This window comes from Camelus bactrianus, chromosome 1 (genome assembly GCF_048773025.1).
Source record: "Camelus bactrianus isolate YW-2024 breed Bactrian camel chromosome 1, ASM4877302v1, whole genome shotgun sequence".
NCBI lineage: Eukaryota > Metazoa > Chordata > Mammalia > Artiodactyla > Camelidae > Camelus > Camelus bactrianus.
Window position 1 is genome coordinate 70,553,694 of NC_133539.1, and position 18,834 is coordinate 70,572,527.

The window sequence follows — 18,834 nt, forward strand, 5'->3', positions numbered from 1 at the left end:
TATTTTTCTTAGATCAGGTTGACTAGTTAGCACTGTTTTTGTGTGAATTTCTGAACTTTTCATCCCCAGATCAATAGATAAATGTGACAGATGTCTTATACTGTTTCCTTTAGCTTTAGTCTGTCAGGAATATCTGTCCATTGGATTAGTGGCTGCTAATAACTTATTTTGGAGCTAAGCTGTGTGCTAGTGGAATGGCAGGAAACTGCACCAGAGTCTTCATGTTCTAGGTGTCCTCTTGTGCTACCTCCTGTGGGGAGCTTCTTTGTTCTCAAATTTTTTCTAACTGAAGTTTTAGAAATCTGTTGTCGGGTAACTCAAACCTATCCACTATTGATTTTTGCAGAGTAAAGTAGGAGGCTGAGATGGTCTAATAAAATGCCAATAAGGTCAAGGCTTGTTATAAAGAAGTCAAAGGTAATGGCTATCATTATCATCATCCATCTTCAGACAAAAAAGGAGTGGTACTCATACAGTTTTTCTCATCTTGCAATGATCCGTAATCAGCCACTTTCCCACTTACTCCTCTTTCCCTCCATCAAGCTTTTTTCCCAGTGTTTTTCTGTACTGCAGAGTGCAGACGCTTAGTACATACTGGTTGAGTCCAATGTGCTTTGTCAGCAGCCATCCTTTTCTTCCTGAACGTACTGTTTTCATGCTTCGTCTCACCCTCAGTGACCTGTTCTTGGGAGAAGACTCCCTCAGCCATCCCTTTTCTAATCAGTTATTGTATTAAAAACCAGCTTTACAGAACAGCTCCCGGTGGATAAGTAGGACTTCCCAGATTAAGTAGAAAGAGGTAGACATATTTGCTCCATGAAAGCCTTATTTCGCCACCTCAAAGGACTAGAAGTCTGAGAGAGTTCTCCTTCTCTATGACCTGTTTTAGCCAGACTTACCTGTTGGATGTTTCTGAACTCTCTGGCCCTAGAAGGGGCTCTTTCCCAACTGGAAATATCTGTCTGCAAGTTCAAGGAGTTCCATTGTGCCAGTTTATTCAGTAGAGAGGCTCTTATAGTATCCAGTCTCCCAAGGCAAGGGAAGGGTCTTGCTCTCTTTCCAGATTATTGGGGTGAGACTGGGTCTCAGTGGCAGAAGAACCCTCTACTCCAGTGACGCTGTTCACCCCACTGTGCCTTAGACCTCCACGCTTATTTTACCTCTGGATTTGACAGAGCCTGACACTTTACTTTCTTTTGTCCACATCCTAGCTCTTCTTCAGTTTACATTCCACATTTCTTTGGAGCCTCTTCTAAGCCCTTCCAGTCTCTCTTCTCCATGCTCCTGCACCATATATAGTGTATACCCCACAACTTAATACTTCTCTTTCCTCTTGTGCTGTTTTGGGTGTTTGTGTGGCCCAAACTGGATTGTAAGAGGCATGCATTTTGCACTTCTCTTTCCCTCTAGTTGTTCACTGGTAGTTACTTGTTAAAATACATAAGGTATTTTGCATATATCTATCCCTCAAACCAGAAGACTTGGCTTCAGGTAGGACTAAACATGGTTTGAAAAAGTATAGAGTCTTCATCATGTCTCTTTTCAGATTGGCTGCTCCAACCTGGTAAGTGTGGCTAACAGCTTCTCATCTATTGCTGGTTCATGGCACTTTTGGAAATGTGATTTTTAAGGCAAGCCTCCCTGTACCAGCTGCCCATACTATAGGGCATCAACATTGTGGCCCGGAGCAGTGTGGTCTGTAGAAGGCTGTTGGTGAGGGCTCCTGTCCTTCACAGGCTGCCCAGTGGTCCTTCCTCCACCTCCTCTGTTCCCTCTCTCACTGGTTTGACTGAAGTCCAGATCTGAGTGTGAAACTGGGAGAGGGTGGTAGCTTGATTGTTAAGTCTGATTTCGTGCTTTAGACTGGCTTTATCTGTGCACATCCCGTGAGAGGAGCAGACAGAAATGGAGGTGAGGAGAAAGGCCAAGCTGATATGTCACTCTCCCCTCGAAACTGAGCCGTGTCTTTCTACCTGCAGGTCTGGCCTCACCACCCTGTCTCTGACCATTCTCCCTCTTGTTCATCATGCGGCAGCCGCCCTGGCTCTTCCCCTTCTTTGCCTGGTTAACTCTTACTCAGTCCTGAGGTGACATGAACCACATACCATCATGGTTTCAGGGACATCTTTCCTAACAACCCCTCCCCCTTCCAACTCACACATCTCATGTGTAATTTCTTCTTCTTCTTCTTTTTTTTTTTAATAAAAGTAGATTTATTTAGAGAGATGTACACTCCATTGACAGAGTGCAGGCTATCTCAGAAGGTTGTCTCAGAAGGCTAGTTTTCATATGTTAGCAAGTGGGAGGATTGTTGCAACTACTTTGGGGAAGGAGCAGGGACCCCAGGAACTGGGCCACCACCCTCTCTGACCTTTCATGGTCATCCTTGGAGCTGTCATGGCGCCTGTGGGTGTGTCATTCACTGCTAATACATTACACTGTGCATAATGAAGCTCAAGGTCCACTGGAGGTCGAATCTCCCGCCATCTTGGGCCTCCATGTCTCTTGGGAGTTGACTTTTCCACCATCTTTGTGCTTGTTGTTGTGTCATTCCTATAATGGCTGTTTCCTGTGCCCTTCCCTCCTATCTCATTCCCATAATCTTATTGGGGTGCAGACGGGCTGTGGTCTGTCTTCTGTAGCTGAGTAGGGACGTTGACACTGCCTATCAAGGAGTAAAAATCTGAATGCCTAATCTAGGGGCCCCAGGGACAGGACAGCTTCTCGTTTCTTGAGTCTGAGGGTGGTATGGGCTGAAATCTTCTCACACATAGCCATCATCTTGTTGTGAAACTGTTGTAACTGCTTCTGTACCGATCCTGTGACTCTTCTTAAAGATGAAGCACCTTTGCAACAGCATCAGAGTACAGCTGATAACTGCCTATAAATGACAAAAGACCCCTTTCTTGAAATTTGTATCTCAAAAGCATAGAAAGGCAAGTTCCTCCTAGGATGACTTTGTTTCCTTAAGGCCAGAAAGAGGTTATTTTTCCTAGATACTTATAAATCTCTTAAGGGGGATTTTGGGAGTGGTACAAGGATTGGTGGGTTTTGGATTATTTCTGGAGTCACACCTCTGTTACCGTAAAGACTACGTTTGTAAAACAAGGACAGTTTATTTTCCCTCATTTAGCTTAGGGGAGATGCCTTCCCCCCCAAATTCCTATCAGGCTCTGAATATCAGCTATGGTCAGTTTAGTTAGACTGGTGGCCTCCCATTTTGGAACTCTATTTACAGACACTTCTGAGGATCCTCCCTGGGTTTGAGTTCTCTAATTATTACCTTCAGTTCAGCCTTTGATGTCAAGAGGCTTGCCTATAGCCTCAGGTGGTCTCGTTTCTAAAGGTAGCTTAACAGTAGTAGCTCTGCCAGGGACCTCAGTGCTCCAGACAGCGGGGTTCACTTGAGAAACAATAATGGGGTGGAATGGAGACCTCTGGCTTGGTCCTGAGGTGGGCTCTCAAGGCCAAGAGCAATCGTTTTTCTTGGTGGATGTCTTTTTTGTGAAGGTTTCCAAATTGGAGTATTGTCTGGAATTTAGTGAGCAAGTCCCTTCCCAACAAGGGGATGGGGCACTCAGGCATGAACAGAAACTGATGTGCAGAGGTAAAATTTTCTAGGAGGCAGCTGAGGGGAGGGGTGTGAATTGCTTGGTTTGGGGCTTTTTGTCGATCCCCATTATCGTACAGGATTAGGAGGACAAGGGTCTGGAGAAAAGAGTCAGCACAGAGTGGGCGGTCCCCGTATCTAATAAGAAAACAACTTTCCTACCAGCCACATCAAAGGTTCCCCGAGGCACCTCCAGAGAAATGACCAGGTGTGCTTTGGGAGCCGGGGAGGGTCAGCCAGCCAGGGACCTGTCAGTCTTCAGTTCTCTCGGCCGTCATTGGTTTGGGAGCCCCAAGCCCCCTTGGGGACTAGGGACAGTGCCGCTTCCAGGGACCTTCTCGTTTGCATATCGGGCAGGGTCCCAGTGGACCTTTTCCATATAACAGGTGTTCGTCCTTTTAGTGGCCCTCCTGGCAGCACTTGAAGCAGATCCTTTCTTGGTGAGGCAGTGTCTCTGATCCAGGTGTCCTGGATCCTGTCCTTACTATGGGTCTTCGAAAGGGAGGGTAACCCTGAGGTGGTGTAGGGGTTAGGGCTGCCACTGAGCATTGTGCCTTTCGCTGTTGTCCCTGAATCCTTCTTGCCTCTTCAACCATGTCTCTGTTGTTAAATACTCCAAACACCAGATCCAGGAGCTGATTCATGGGGTCTGGGGTCTCCAGCCTCCCAGATGGGGCATTAGGGTTAGATGGTCCAGAAGACTGTCCCTTAAGGAGTTCCTTAGACCTGGTCTTGAAATAGGGTCAGGAACATTTGGGCATACGGGACTTCCCCTGTTTACTTTCCCTTTGACAAAACAAGTCCAGCTGCAACATGGTATTGTAATTTAATGACCCATTTTTTGGTCAGACCTCTTGTTGTCGAGTCCAAACTCGTTCTGCTCTCCGCACGACAGGTCAGTAAATTGGGAGACGAGGTGTTGGGGCAAGGAATAGTAACTTTATTGGAAAGTCAGCAGACTGAGAGGATGGCAGACTAATGTCTTGGAGAACCATCCTGCTCCAGTCAGAATAAAGGCTCCTTTTATACAAAAAATAAGGGAGTGGGAGGTAAAATAAGGGAGGGGGTGTGGCTGATTGTTGTAATCTTCTTGCTGCAGGCATTCTTTGTTCTTGCAGCCATCCCCGTGGGCTTTGTCATAGTGTCCCTGTAAACCTCCAACAAAACAAAGGTTATTCTCTACTACACTCTTGGTCCCCTAGCTTGTATTGGGGCCATGCAGTATTGCAAAGAAAAATTAATTATTTTTTCCTTAAACTATCCTATCTGAATTTCCCCCAGGGAGCTAACATGCATCCTAACAGAGAGTCCTTTGGGATGCCTGTAGTCATCCCCATTTTGGTTAGGATCTCCTGCCGATTAGGCAAGGAGAGCAGCAAGAGCCAGGGGAAGAAAAGGTGTCCAGAGCCCTGGGCCTAAATTCTTTAGAGAGGAAGGGAGGAGATTTAGGCCTTGAGCCAACTAAATTGGATTACTTTTATCTCTGAAAGAAAAAAAAAAAGAAACAAATAGAGCTGAAGTGTGGGGCTGGAGTGCCACAGGGCAAGGCAAAATCTCCCCTTCAGGATATGGTCCTCGTGATGGTGAGGAGGGGGTACCTCTTCACAGAAGTAAAAGAGGCAACATCCAACCTGCTGGCAAAGTGGGCAAGGAGGCGCAAGGATCAACAGATTGTCTATTAAGTCAGGACAGGGCGAAGAGGGAAGGTGTACACCTGCGCTGCATCCCAGAATGAGACCGTGAACCCGTGAAGGGAGTGTCCCCACATGTAATTTCTAATCATTGATTTTGATTTTTCTTCCTGTCACTATCTGTGGTTTATAATGATATGTTTTTGTGTGGTTATTTGTTCAGATATGTATCCCGTCCTGAAGTGTAAGCTCTGTAAGGGCTGGGATGTGTTCTGCTTGCTCTTTCAATCCCATGTCCCCAGCTCAGTCTGTGGCACATAATTGAGGTTCAGTAAATACTAGTTTGAAAAGTGGAGTGAAAGCAGATGTGAAAGCAGATTGTAGGGCTAGGGGGATAGATGAGGAAGGTAGTGTGTGGGAGAAGTGCGGTCAGAGAGGTTTACAGGCTGGGCTGAATCAGGAAGCAGGTGCATCCAGGGCATTCCCAAGACTCAGGAGTTGGGGATACAGGCTCGGAGGTGCCGGCCTAGAGGCAACCCTGGGAAGCATCTTGAGGGGCTCAGACCTGCAGGCAGCTCCTGTCTTCTGCAAGTATCACCAGTAAGAGAATGTCTGCAGTGTGCCAGAGTTAGTGCTTTAAAATAGAGAGCACTAACCACTTTTCCCTGAGGAAAAGGGAAGCATGGGACTGTCGACAATTTGTTAAAGCTCAAACAGGCAGTGAGTAGCTGAGTCAGGATTCACATCCAGGTACAGTGGACTCCCCAGTCCTTGCCCTGCACCCCCAGGATCTGTCACCTTCCTAGAAGTGTCTCCTGTGTTCCTTCCTCTACCGAGCCAGCTGACTTTAGTTGGATCAGAATGTCATGCTTGAAAATCTGTGTTAGCCTCCTCTTAACCCTCGTCTCGTCTCTTTCCAGCTCCTCTGCACATCTTTACCAGACTAAATTCTTTAATATCCTGTTCTATTGTTATTACTTGCCTCCTCAGTAATTTGCAGTGCTTCACCATTGTTACTAAAACACAAACTCTTTGGCCTTGCATTCTGAGCCCCATCCAGCCTTTGTCTTCCTCACAAACTTTGTCCTCCTTTGCTCTGTTGGTCGACTCTTTGAACCCCAGATGCCAGCTGACACCTTCTGGCTCTGGAGCTGGTCTGGGGCAGTTCTCCTTGCTACTCAAGGGTACGTGTCCTTTAACAGCCAGGTACAACCCTTCAGTGAAGCCTGGAGCCCTGTTCCCCTGCCTAATGAATGCCCATGGATACTTACAGTTTTACTCAACTCCTGTTTTATTCACTTTATTTTTTATCTTCTCCCTGCATTTTGACTGGAAGCTCCTTGAAGCATGACTACATGTTGTATTTATTTTAATTTCCACATAGCATCTGATTTAGTAATATAAACCTGGTAGATGGTCAGTAAATATTTGTCAGATGAGTAAATAAACCATGCTTTGGTACTCTGTCTCACTAGGGTTTTGCTTTATATTAATGTGTTCCACCACACTAAAGATTACATAATTTGAAAAATGAAGAAACTAGCATCTTGCATAAATTTCTGAAGGGGGTCTTCAGCGTACTGGGTAATACATGAACTTTGTATTCTCCTAGATTGAATTACAAAGATACTGGTATATTGACTGCCAATGGAGCAGGGTGGATAGTAAGGCCACAACAAATGTCGGTAATAAAAAATATTATATTCTTTTGCTTTTAGTTTGTGATATGCTACTCAAGTTAGTAAATAATGCACATTGCAGAAATAGCTGAATAAGAATATTTAATATTACTTTTAATATAATGAATGCCCTTGGGACTAAAATGAGCATCATTGTGATTCGCTATATAAAATCAAAAAACTGAACTGTGGATGCAGTTTCCCTTAGGCCACTCAGTTTTTTTCAGTAGATTTACCTTTTTAATTATATTTTACTTAGGCTAATTATAAAATTACTCTGCATTCCCTGAGAGCAGTGTGCTTCATGTGCCAAGAGGACACGTTTAACAGCCATAAAACTATCTGTAAAAGCAAAAAGCTCATTTCCCCCCCGAAGGATCTTTTTTAAGAATCAAAATGCACAACTGATCCTAAAAAAAAGTTTAACAAAGTGTATACAATAGCTTAGTGCGGCATATAAATTGCTTTCTACACTTTTTATTCTTCCTTCCCTTTTGCTCTACAACCAAAAGAAACTCCTTCAAGGAAATGTATCTACTATGTATTTACACTATGCTACAAATTGGAGTATTAGCTGAAGTTAATGGCAGAGAATTACAGTGTAAACTAGTAAGAGCATTATCTAAACCTTATTGATTAAATAATAAGTATCCTCATGAAGAAAGAACACAGGATGTCTTAAGGCCTGGGTCCTAGAAGTGAATCCCTGTCTTATTACATGAGCTTGAGAAGGTAATTGTCTTGTCTTGTCCCCCTTCCCTCATTCCCTCCCTTCCTTCTTTCATTCTTTCCTTCCCAAAAAAACCAGGATGAGAAAATAAGTCTTTTTTAGTGTCTCATTGAGGCATTGTGAAAAAGTATGTACTGCATATTATTGGTGTCCACTGATGGGGAAGAACAATCAGATAAATTGTGAACCAAGACTTTGAAAGAATAGGGGAAGTTACTTATTTAGTGGTTTTGATTGGCTTTAGTTGAGAAATAGCTGAAAGCGTTGAACCAGGTTTCCTGAAAAGAACCATGATAGACAAAATTTATTCTTCACTTAGTGATCACAGTTGGTTTTTGTGATCTTAGTTTCATTATTGAAAAAGTGATTTCATCTCCCTTGAAAAATAATTTAATGGATTTATAAAGTTTATTTAAAATTTTTATATTATTTAAAAAATAGATGTTAAGTACTGTAATGAGGTTTAGGCTTCACTTTTGTATGGATGAATTTTGTGAGTGACTGAGTTATCAGAAAACTAAGATTCTACTTCCCAGGAGTATTTTGAGAACAAACTTAAGTTCTTAAGGAAAGGAGTTAGGGCTCCTTGGAGAGATGGCTGATGCCTGGACTGGGGCAGGGGAAGTAATAAGCCAGTGAGGTCTTTACGGTGCCAGAAAGTAAGGAAGTCGTCACAGAAGGGTGGGACATGTTGAAATGACCTGGGGGCTAACTTAAAGGAGCTCCCAAGAGCTGAGTCTGGGACAGTTTGAGCAACAAAATAAATAATGGTAGTAATGGATTATAATCTATAGAATAAAATAAATATCTATGAGTCCATGCTTCTGTAAATAAATAATTGAATAAATAAATAAATGGGGAGAAGGAGCAGCTCCTGCTTATGTAGAATTCTAATTCATAAATATAGAAGAAATGATGGAAATAGAAAAATCACTGGCAAATTCCACAGTAATGGTTGTTGCAGACCAGATCTACCTGTGCATGCTAAAATGGAGGTAGGATGAGAAACAGGATATTTGCAGTTTCAAAGCAAGATACTTACTAATTACAAAGAGAAAAATACCAGCTTTACAATGAGGAAACCTGGATAGATATACCACATTTAAACGAGTGTTTATCCATGAGACAGTCAGTAACACGTACTTCCTGATATAATGCAACATAAGGAAAGGGTGCCATGTCACCTCTGTGGTGATGTCTTCCTATTGTTTTAAATTATATTTTTTATTCTGAAAAAATTAGATTCACGTGCAGTTTTAAGGAAAATACAGAGAGAGCCTGTGTGTCCTTTACCTACTTTCCCCCAGTGACAACTGTCATTGTAAAACAATAGAACAGTGTGATAACCAAGATATTGACAGTGATACAGTCAAGGGATAGAGCATTGCTGTCACTACAAACATCCCTCCTGTTGCACTTGTATAGCCAACACCTCCATTTTTAAAAATTAGGGTTTTTTCCCCTTATTTTTGAGCTGTAAGAATTCTTTATATATTCTCGATCATATAGATTTTTGTCTTTAGTATGTTAATAGAGTGAATTATACTGGTGATTTTTTAATTGTAGTAAAACACACATAACATAAAACTTACCATCATAAGCATTTTTTCTTTTCTTTTTTTTTTTTTTTATATTCCACATATGAGTGATCTCATATGGTATTTTTCTTTCTCTTTCTGGCTTACTTCACTTAGAATGACATTCTCCAGGGACATTCATGTTGCTGCAGATGGCGTTATGTTGTCTTTTTTATGGCTAAATAGTATTCCATTGTATAAATATACTACATCTTCTTTATCCAGTCATCTGTTGATGGACATTTAGGCTGTTTCCATGTCTTGGCTATTGTAAATAGTGCATCTATGAACATTGGGGTGCAGGTGTCTTTTTGAAGTAGGGTTCCTTCTGGATATATGCCCAGGAGCAGGATGACTGGGTCATGTGGTAAGTCTATTACTAGTCTTCTGAGGAATCTCCATACTGTTTTCCACAGTGACTGCACCAAACTGCATTTCCACTAGCAGTGTAGGAGGGTTCTCCTTTCTCCACAGTCTCTCCAGCATTTGTCATTTGTGGGTTTTGAATGATGGCCATTCTGACTGGTGTGAGGTGATAGCCTCATTGTAGTTTTGATTTGCATTTCTCTGATAATTAGTGATATTGAGCATTTTTTTTATGTGCCTATTGATCATTCATATTTCTTCCTTGGAGAATTGCTTGTTTAGGTCTTCTGCCCATTTTTGGATTGGGTTGTTCTTTTTTTTTCTTATTAAGTCATATGAGCTGCTTATCTATTCTGGAGATCAAGCCTTAGTCGGTTTCATCTTTTGCAAAAATTTTCTCCCATTCCGTAGGTTGTCTTTTTGTTTTGTTTATGGTTTCCTTTGCTGTGCAAAAGCTTTTAAGTTTAATTAGGTCCCATTTGTTTATTCTTTCTTTTATTTCTATTGCTTGTGTAGACTGCCCTAGGAGAACATTTTTGAGATGTATGTCAGATAATGTTTTGCCTGTATTTTCTTTTAGGAGGTTTATTGTATCTTGTCTTATGTTTAAGTCTTTGATCCATTTTGAGTTTATTTTTGTGTATGGTGTAAGGGAGTGTTCTAGCTTCATTGACTTACACTCTGCTGTCCAGTTTTCCCAACACCATTTGTCTATATTCGATTGTATATTCTTGCCTCCTTTGTCGAAGATTAGTTGACCAAAAGTTTGTGGGTTCATTTCTGGGCTGTTCTGTTCCATTGTCCATATGTCTGTTTTTGTACCAATACCATGCTGTTTTGATTACTGTAGCTCTGTAGTATTGTCTGAAGTTTGGGAGAGTTATTCCTCCAGCCTCTCTTTTTCTTCAGTAATGCTTTTGCAATTCTAGGTCTTTTGTGATTCCACATAAATTATATTATGATTTGTTCTAGTTCTGTGAAATGTGTCCTGGGTAATTTGATAGACATTGCATTAAATCTGTAGATTGCCTTGGGCAGTCCATCATAACCATTTTTAAGTATATGGTGTATACTGCATTCATACATTCATAGTGTGGGACAACGTCACCACCATCCATCTCCAACTCTTTTCTTGCTGCAACACTGAAACTCTATATCCATTAAACCACAACTCCCCATTCCTTTTTACCCCTCGGCTCCTGGAAAACACCATTCCACTTTCTGTCTCTTGAATTTGACTATACTAGGTGACTCATATAAGTGGGAACATATAGTATTTGTCTTTTGTGACTGGCTTATTTCCCGTAACACAATGTCCTCAAGGTCCATCCATGTTGTAGCATGGTTTTCCTTCCTCTTTAAGCCTAATAATATTCCATTGTATGTATGTACCACATCTTGTTTATCCATTTATCCATCAGTAGACACTTGGGTTGCTTCTACCTTTTTTTGGCTATTGCAAGTAATGCTGCTATGAACATGGTACAGATACCTCTTCTAGACTCTGCTGTCAGTTCTTTTGGGCATATGCCCAGGGGTGGAATGCTGGCTCATTGCAGCATCTAAATGTTTCTCTTACTCTGCCTCTACTTTGCTCTTCTCCAAGCCCTGACTCTCTCTGAGTAGCTTTCCTTTCAGAGATTTCAATTTTAAAAGTTCTTATCCATTTATTTCTTTAAATAACATAGTAAACCCTTAATTAAGAGGATTATTCAGAGAATACAGTGGGTATTGAATTTCCTGGCTGCATGGCCAGAAACCTCTTTGTTTCAATCCCTGCTGTTGCAGAAGTGTGTTCATTCGTTTTATGTCTTAGTTGGGACAGAAGGATGGACATAACTGAATCTCTGGTAATTCAGGATCTTGTAGTGCTGCCTCAAGGCTCTCAGTGCACATGGATCACAGCAGGGTGAGCCCCAGGACAGAAGCTGTTGGGGATTGGGGCAAAGTACTGACCACTCTGGGCTCTTTACAAAACTACATCCTTGGTAGGAGTTTGCTTTATTTTGTATATGTTTATAAGCATATCAGACAATATACTAGGGTATAATTGATATTTAAAAGATGTTTACTGAACCGTGTTTCTCACCTGGCTGCATTTACTATTTTTCTCTTCTCTGCCTTCCTCTTTGCATCTGTATCCCCATATCAGCAGATAACAGGCTGTCACCCTAGCTCATGTGAGGAAGCACCTTTAATAGATGTAACTTGTAGAGGAAAATGTAATCAGGAATGCAGTGTACACCTCTCTCTCCCAGCTGCATTTCTCTTTTACCACACTTCAAGAAAGAAAAACAGAGCTTTAGGGCAGAGAGGATTAGACAAAGAGGTAGAAGAAGCGAGAAGAGAAAAAGTAAATTATGAAGAAGCACAAAGGAGGGGAAGGATTGCGGACAGCAGGGTGTTGGTGACAGTGGGAGAGGGGTCAGAGAAGGCCCAGAGTCCAGCTTCAGGATTCCCTCTACCTGTGGACCAGAGGAAGCCTCCTTCTTCTGGATCTCAGGAACCTCCTGTTCTGTGACAAGTGGGTGACTAAAGCACAGGTTACTTGAGCTAGAAAGAACTTAATCAGCATCTGTAACAAGTGTGTCTGAGTGCCTGCCATTCACAGCCTCCTGAACTCAGTAACCACCAGGCCACCAGCCAAGAAGAGAGAAGATCACACCTCCATTCCAGATGTTCTGTTCACTACTCCTGGACAGAAGGGAGCAATCCCCTAAATTCTCCAAGTCCCTTCTCTGTCCTCTGCCCAGACTCATCTTTCTCTAATCCTGGGCTGGTCTGCCTTCTTGGCTCCTTAGCTCACAGTGCCCGAGATGCTTGGAGGTGAAGTCCTGCCATACCAAACTGTTGGATCTCACCTCATTTGAATTTTGCCTGACAAGGAGTAATGCTCTCTTTCACACATAACAGAAATGAAGATACCCGGTATATTTTAACCAATTTCCTAGGCAGGCATGTCGGGTTTTTCTCACTTCTATTTTTGTTAGATCAGGGTTTGCATGGAACATGTCCAGGCTTGGAAGTGGACCTTGGAACTCAAAGGCCTGTCAATTTTAAATGTACCTTTTCCATGTTGTACTCCAGAGAGAAGCTGAATGTATTTTTAGAGTAATTTAGTTACAAAGAAATTGTGGCATTGAAGCCTACTTAGGAGTCAAGAAGCAGACTTGTAAGAATACAGGCAGGCTTGGTTGGTCTTAATAGATTACTGATGTTGCACTGTGTTTGTTCACTGCTCACATTTCTGATCTAAAATTACTATTTGTCCATGAACATATTTAAAAATATAAGGTAGTTTTCCTTACAAATGTGATCCCTATTCTAGAATTTTCAATCTGACCAAGAAATAAAACAAATGAGAGCAGATGGGCACAAGAGTGATTTGCTTGCACAGAGATGTTCACTAGGAGGTCATAAATCATCAGTTCTCAGAGTATGTGATGATGTCTGGAGACACCTTTGATTGTCACACCTGGGTAGGAGGTGCTACTGACATCTAGTGGGTAGAGGCCAAGGATGTGGCTCGACACCCTACAGTACGTAGGACAGCCCCACAGCAAAGGATTGTCTTGTCTGAGAAGGCAGGAGCAGCGAGGTTAAAGACAGTGTCGTAAATATGTGTGGAAGATACTGTATGGACTGACTGATAAATCAAGTACATTAGGAAAAACCCAAGGTGGTGCCCATGATTGTGGCTTCTATCTCTTGGTCTTTTAGGGTTTTTTTTTCTTCCAGATTTCTATTTTGAAATCATTTTAGGCCTACAGACTGGATAATTGTCATCTCCATCTCTGTTTCCTTAACACTTGGTACGTGGGAGGCTTTGCTAACTGTTGAATGAAGTAGAAGAGAACAAAGAAGGGGACCCACTAGAAACAGACCTGGTTAGGTTTCACTTCCATGTCAACTATGTGAAAAACTTGAGCGCTCAGAGTGTTTCTCAGGTTTGGAGATAAGCTCCTTGGTTTCCTAGAACCATCCGGCAGCACCACCCATTCCCATCTGCCCATGGCTAAGGTTGTACCTGTGGAATTGGTGTCCAGGAGAATGTCTCCTACTGAGGCACTTATGACTTTGGGTCTTGAAAGAGATCATTTCACACCCTGCACCTTACCCCGGCCACTGAGATTGACCAGGACAATCCTACAAGGCTATTACCTATTAAATATGTGTATATGGGTATTCTGATTAAACATAGAAACCTAGAAAGTGAAAGTTTTCCATAATCCTGATAATAAGTTGGTATATATTCCTCCAGTTTTTAAATGTTTGTATTAACATATTACTAAAGATAAAATGGAATTATAATTTTATAGTATATTATATTGTTTTATAGTGTGTTTTTACCATACTATACTGTGGACATTCTCTATTGTCATATGATAGGTAAGTCATTTCAAGTTGTCTGTAAAATAAGGATGATATTATCCACCCACCTACTCCAGAGGCATTAGAAAGACTCAGATATAAGATTTGTAAAGTGTGTTGAGTTTCTTAGTTGAAAACACCATGATGTTATATACCATGCTCTATTTTTAATTGATTGTAATGGTATTGAATGATTCTATTACTGGTCTCTTTTGAGATGTTATTGAAATATGTTTTAAGACCTTCTGAGTCCTTAGAGACCACTTGCTACCTTAATGTGGTTTGTCAAATACTGTTAGATTTCAGCTGCTTTTTTGTGTTCCCCACAGGCAAGTATGTGTATCAGCCGATGACCCCTGTGGAACAGCTTCCAAGCACTGAGATTCCCGCGAAGCCCCGGGAACCCACAAACACTATTCAGATCTCAGTCTCCCTCACTGAACACTTTTTGAAATTTGCATCTGTCTTCCAGCCTCCTCTCCCGCCTGATTCACCAAGGTACTGTATGATCTCAGACCTCTTTATTGACAACTATCAGGTTAAATGTATCAATGGGAAGATGTGTTATGTGCAGAAGCAGCCGGCGCCACATTCCCACAAAATGAGCCCTGAGGAGGTCTCTGCACACGATGCCTTAATTTCAAAAGAGAGCAATACACCAAAAATAGATCACTGCTCTTCTCCCTCAAGTTCTGAGGACTCTGGGATCAATGCAGTTGGGGCTCACTATGTGGAATCGTGTGATGAGGACACGGAAGAGGGAGCAGAACTGAGTTCAGAGGAAGATTACAGTCCAGAGAGCAGCTGGGAACCGGACGAGTGCACCCTTCTCTCCCCCTCGCAGTCTGATCTGGAAGTGATTGAAACAATAGAAACCACTGTGTGAGGGTCCAGGTGGGCAGCCAGGTCCTCTGATCCATGCTGAGCTTTTGTACTTTTGTCTGGTGGATCCTTTTCCCAGTGCAGTTGGTGTTTTCTGCCTGTCTCATAGCAGTTCAGTGGTCTGCTGATTTAGCTTCACTTTTAAATTAGTCTTATTATAACTAAGACCTTTTTTCTTATAAATGGTTTTCTTTGTATCTTGACTTACTTTGTATGTAGCATCTGGTGTCATGAATTGTGACCCAGCCTTAATCTCACTGGGAACTTTGAAAGCAGCAAAGCAATGATCAGAGTCTCGTGGGTCAAGTTGAGCAGCTGCCCAGAGTGAAGGACATGCCGTGTTCTAGATAGCCAGGTCTTGGCAGAACAACTTTGGCATTCCTTTTGGCAAACTGACAGGCATTCCTGCCCTGCTTGTCCTGTATGGGGATCAGCTCATATGACCCCTCAAGGTGTGCACCTGGAGATGCCATTCTGTCCCTTTCCCTGTCTCCCCACCACCGGCCCCGAGGCTGGGCCACATTGCCCAGGCTTCTTTCTAGGAAGCTGCTGAGGCCAGCTCAGCCCCTCATTTCCGCCAGTGTCTGCACAGCCCTCCATGATCTGGGGCTGAGCTAGACCTCACTTCAGAAGAGATGACGTCTTCAATTTCACACTCAATCCAGCTTTAGCTGAATGCCTACACTCCTCAGGGTACTGTGGGGATACAGACTGAGTAAGACCTGGCTCCCAGCATGAAGGGGCCACAGTCCAATAGGAGAGGTAACACATGCTCTGGGAACCCAGAGGAGGAGCGGATGTACTCAGCTTGGGCTAGCTGAGGGAGGTGGTGTAGCATTTGAGCTGGCCTTTCAGGTGGCTTCCTCATTTCCCTGCTTTTTAAAATTGTTCTTCAAGTCTGGAGAAAACTTTTAGGAAGTTATATAGGTTTTATATTTAGGAGGCAGCCACATCCAATGTCTTACGAAAAAAAAATCGGTTAATAGTTTTAGTTAGCATGGAAATGCTAAAGACAAGTCCTTTAGGGATTAGGAATGAATCTAATAGGTTTGATTAATTCTGCTTCATTTGGTTGTATGAAGCATTAGAATGGCTTAGGTGAGAAATGGATTAGAATTCAGTATGATGCATGGATTTTTATGCAGATGCAGAAGCAGTTGAAATAGTTTGCTGCTAAGTCAGGAGAAAATATTTTGTGTAATATTCATTCACTTTACTGCAGTAATATTCACGGTCTGTTGTATATGTTCTCCTTTCCGACACACATAAAATAGTGAATGATTCTTTCTTATTTAGCTTTCTTCAGAATCCTGCTCCTAATCTCTGTTTATAATAGTTGTTCCTGTGAGTCGGTTATCTGCCGTTTCTCCAAGTGGACTGTCCTTGAGGCATAGTTAAGAACCCAGGAAGTTTAAAAGTTGGCCAGATGAAAGCAGAACTGTCTAAGTCGGAGGTAAGGAGGTAGGTGCCTCTCCGAGTGCGCTCTCCTGGCAGCGCCTTGTGCTCCGTCTGCATCAGACACATGCCTTCTACGGCGTGTTCATTTGTATTTTAAGAAATAAGAAGAGGCCTGTTGTGTCCTTCCCTGAAGCCCCCGTTTGGCATCCTTCACAAGTCAGTCACTCTGGGCAGAACATGCTTTCCTGGTTGTATGTGTAGTTCAAGTGATTGGCCAGAACATTCTGTTAGGTTTAGGTGCCCCAAACATCCATAGGCTTTAGAAAGCAGAGTGTGCATATTCCTTTCAAAACAGTGTTAGTTACCACTTTCTTTGCAGATGAGAATGCAGCCAGTGTAAAGTTCCTGCTTCCTGAAGTGTAAAGCCTCAACACGTGAACGGAGCTCCAGGAACAGCGGGGGCCAGGAGGGGGTGACAGAGGCTTATGCTGGGAGAGGAGTTTAGGGACAGATGCTGCAGAGCCCTGCCCGAGACTCTTGGCACCCCTGCCGGGATTGAGCGGCCAGCTGCAGGCGGCCTGTGAACCACAGCAATGCCCGAGTCCTGTCTCCACCCAGCCCGGGTGAGCTCGTGGCATCCCCTGGGTGGGAGCATGGGGGTGCGGGGGTCTTCTTTCTCGACACTGTTCCGTTTAGTTCTCTCCTCTGCCCATTGATCTAACTGGGGTCACACACCGGGTCTCCACAGCCACGGGAATCCCCGGGCACAGGGCCACGTTTCCTGGGCTGGCGTATGAGGGTTGGGCCCTTTATCGGTAATGTCTATGACTTTTGCCTAGGTTCCTGTTTTTTAAACTCCTGAACTGCCATTCAGAGTAGCCACGATTTTAATGGAATTTTTGGATTTAACAATGGTTGATAATCACTTTAAATATTTGCACAATCTCTTTATAATTAAAAACTCACTGAGCTTCACTTACTACTATCTGTTTTATAGAATTGGAGATGTTCCATTGGATTCTAAATATCAGATGCTCCTGGATCTCAAAATAGCCTTTTCTAAATAAGCACAAGCAAGAATCTTTTTTGTCCTAGCACTGTCAATATTAATAATTCTCTGAAAATCATATATGATTGAACCAGAGTTGTTTCTTTATGCTTGCATCCCAAAAGCAACTGATAAGGATATAAAAATATGTAGTTTCAACTCAAATTCTAGACCTGTTCTGTTCTATATTATATGGAAGAATTTCTCTGTAATCCTGATATTATATTGCTCATTTGTATAAGCATATTTATAGGCACTTTAGAGAATGTTTAGACTGCAGTGTGTATTATAGACACCAAACACGGTCATGTTAAATAGGCTTTTGATTAACACTTACACATTGAGAGATATGAAAGCTGTATAATTTGGACCTTGTAGCTACACGTTGACTTGGGCAAAGAGTTGGGCTGTGTGGATGGAAAAACTGCTTTCTCAGGCTTTTGTTGAAAACTGGCACCATTCCCACTTTTTGAAAGTTGGTGTAAAAGCTGTTAGGTGGAAGATACAAAATAAGTGCTGTGTGAAATTTAGCTTTCTTACCTAGCGAAGATTTCTTTTAGAATTTTCAAGTTTCATATATATTCGTGACTTATCTGAGAAATGACAAAGCAATTAAAATGCTTTTGTGGTTGTAACTATTTGGTACATTAACAATTAAAGCTTTATAATCAAATCCAGGTATTTTCAAGATTTGAAATGCAAATTTGAGGAAAAACCTGGAGAAAAATTCTCTTTCCTGGAAGAGGAAGACATGTAATTCAAGATAATACAGGCAAGAGGAAACAAAAAATAAAATCTCCCAAACAGAATAAAACCATGATTTTTTTTTCCTGAAGTACTTTTTGCATTTGATCTAGGATTTGATTTTATCTTGGGAGTGGTGGATCATTTCTTAACCTCTCCTTCCTGGCCTAACTGAAACATCATAGTTCTTTTGGGACTGATCTAAACTCCTTTTACATAAAATTCTCTACTTGGGGGAATAGGATGCAACCAGATAATTTAGAAAGCTGTCAAAATACCCAGATATGTTTGCTGGTATAAATAACTTCTAGGCAAGGGAGAAAAAGCACAAGTTAAAATAATATTTAGTCAACTCTTGATTAGTCCATCTTGTTTGTAAAATTTTATTGACATGTTTTGGCTTTTTAAATGAGGAAAACAAAGTTTTCTTGGGTTTTTCTTTACTACTCCCCTGTCCAGAGGAAGTGTGAGAGTTAAGGAAGCCAGCTGAATTTGGGGGTTTTTCTGCAGTGTGTCTGTATCTCTTCCCGGTTAGGAGGGCCGTGGGAGTTCCACTCACTGTATCTGCGCTGTACATCCCGGGATGTCAGTACTTCTCACTTCCAAACCTAAGTGCTGGGGCGTGTCTCAGAATTAATGTTGGAATTATTTACCTTCAAAAAATTTCATGTCACCGCTTCCTTTCATTATTATTGATAACAGAGTTGACTGTATGGGGGAAGGGCCGCGTTTCTATCAGTGCTTTGAGTTCTTTTTCTTGTTAAGAATGAAGCAGTGCTCTCTCAGTGGTCTGAACAA

General features: G+C 42.1%; 1 protein-coding gene across 4 annotated transcripts in view; it reads left to right on the forward strand.

Moving 5' to 3' along the window:
* C1H3orf70 (chromosome 1 C3orf70 homolog) overlaps positions 1-18,834 on the forward strand; it is an 81,007-nt gene that overhangs the window by 45,871 nt on the left and 16,302 nt on the right. For 3 of the 4 annotated variants that reach the window (XM_074366617.1, XM_074366620.1, XM_074366622.1), the window contains exon 2: positions 14,294-14,858. In XM_074366617.1, the coding sequence (XP_074222718.1) occupies positions 14,294-14,850 (557 nt within the window). In that variant the 3' untranslated portion in view covers positions 14,851-14,858. Of the gene's footprint in view, positions 1-14,293; positions 14,859-16,623; positions 16,868-18,834 lie in introns of all 4 variants that reach the window. The other variant, XM_074366615.1, reaches the window with a different exon arrangement.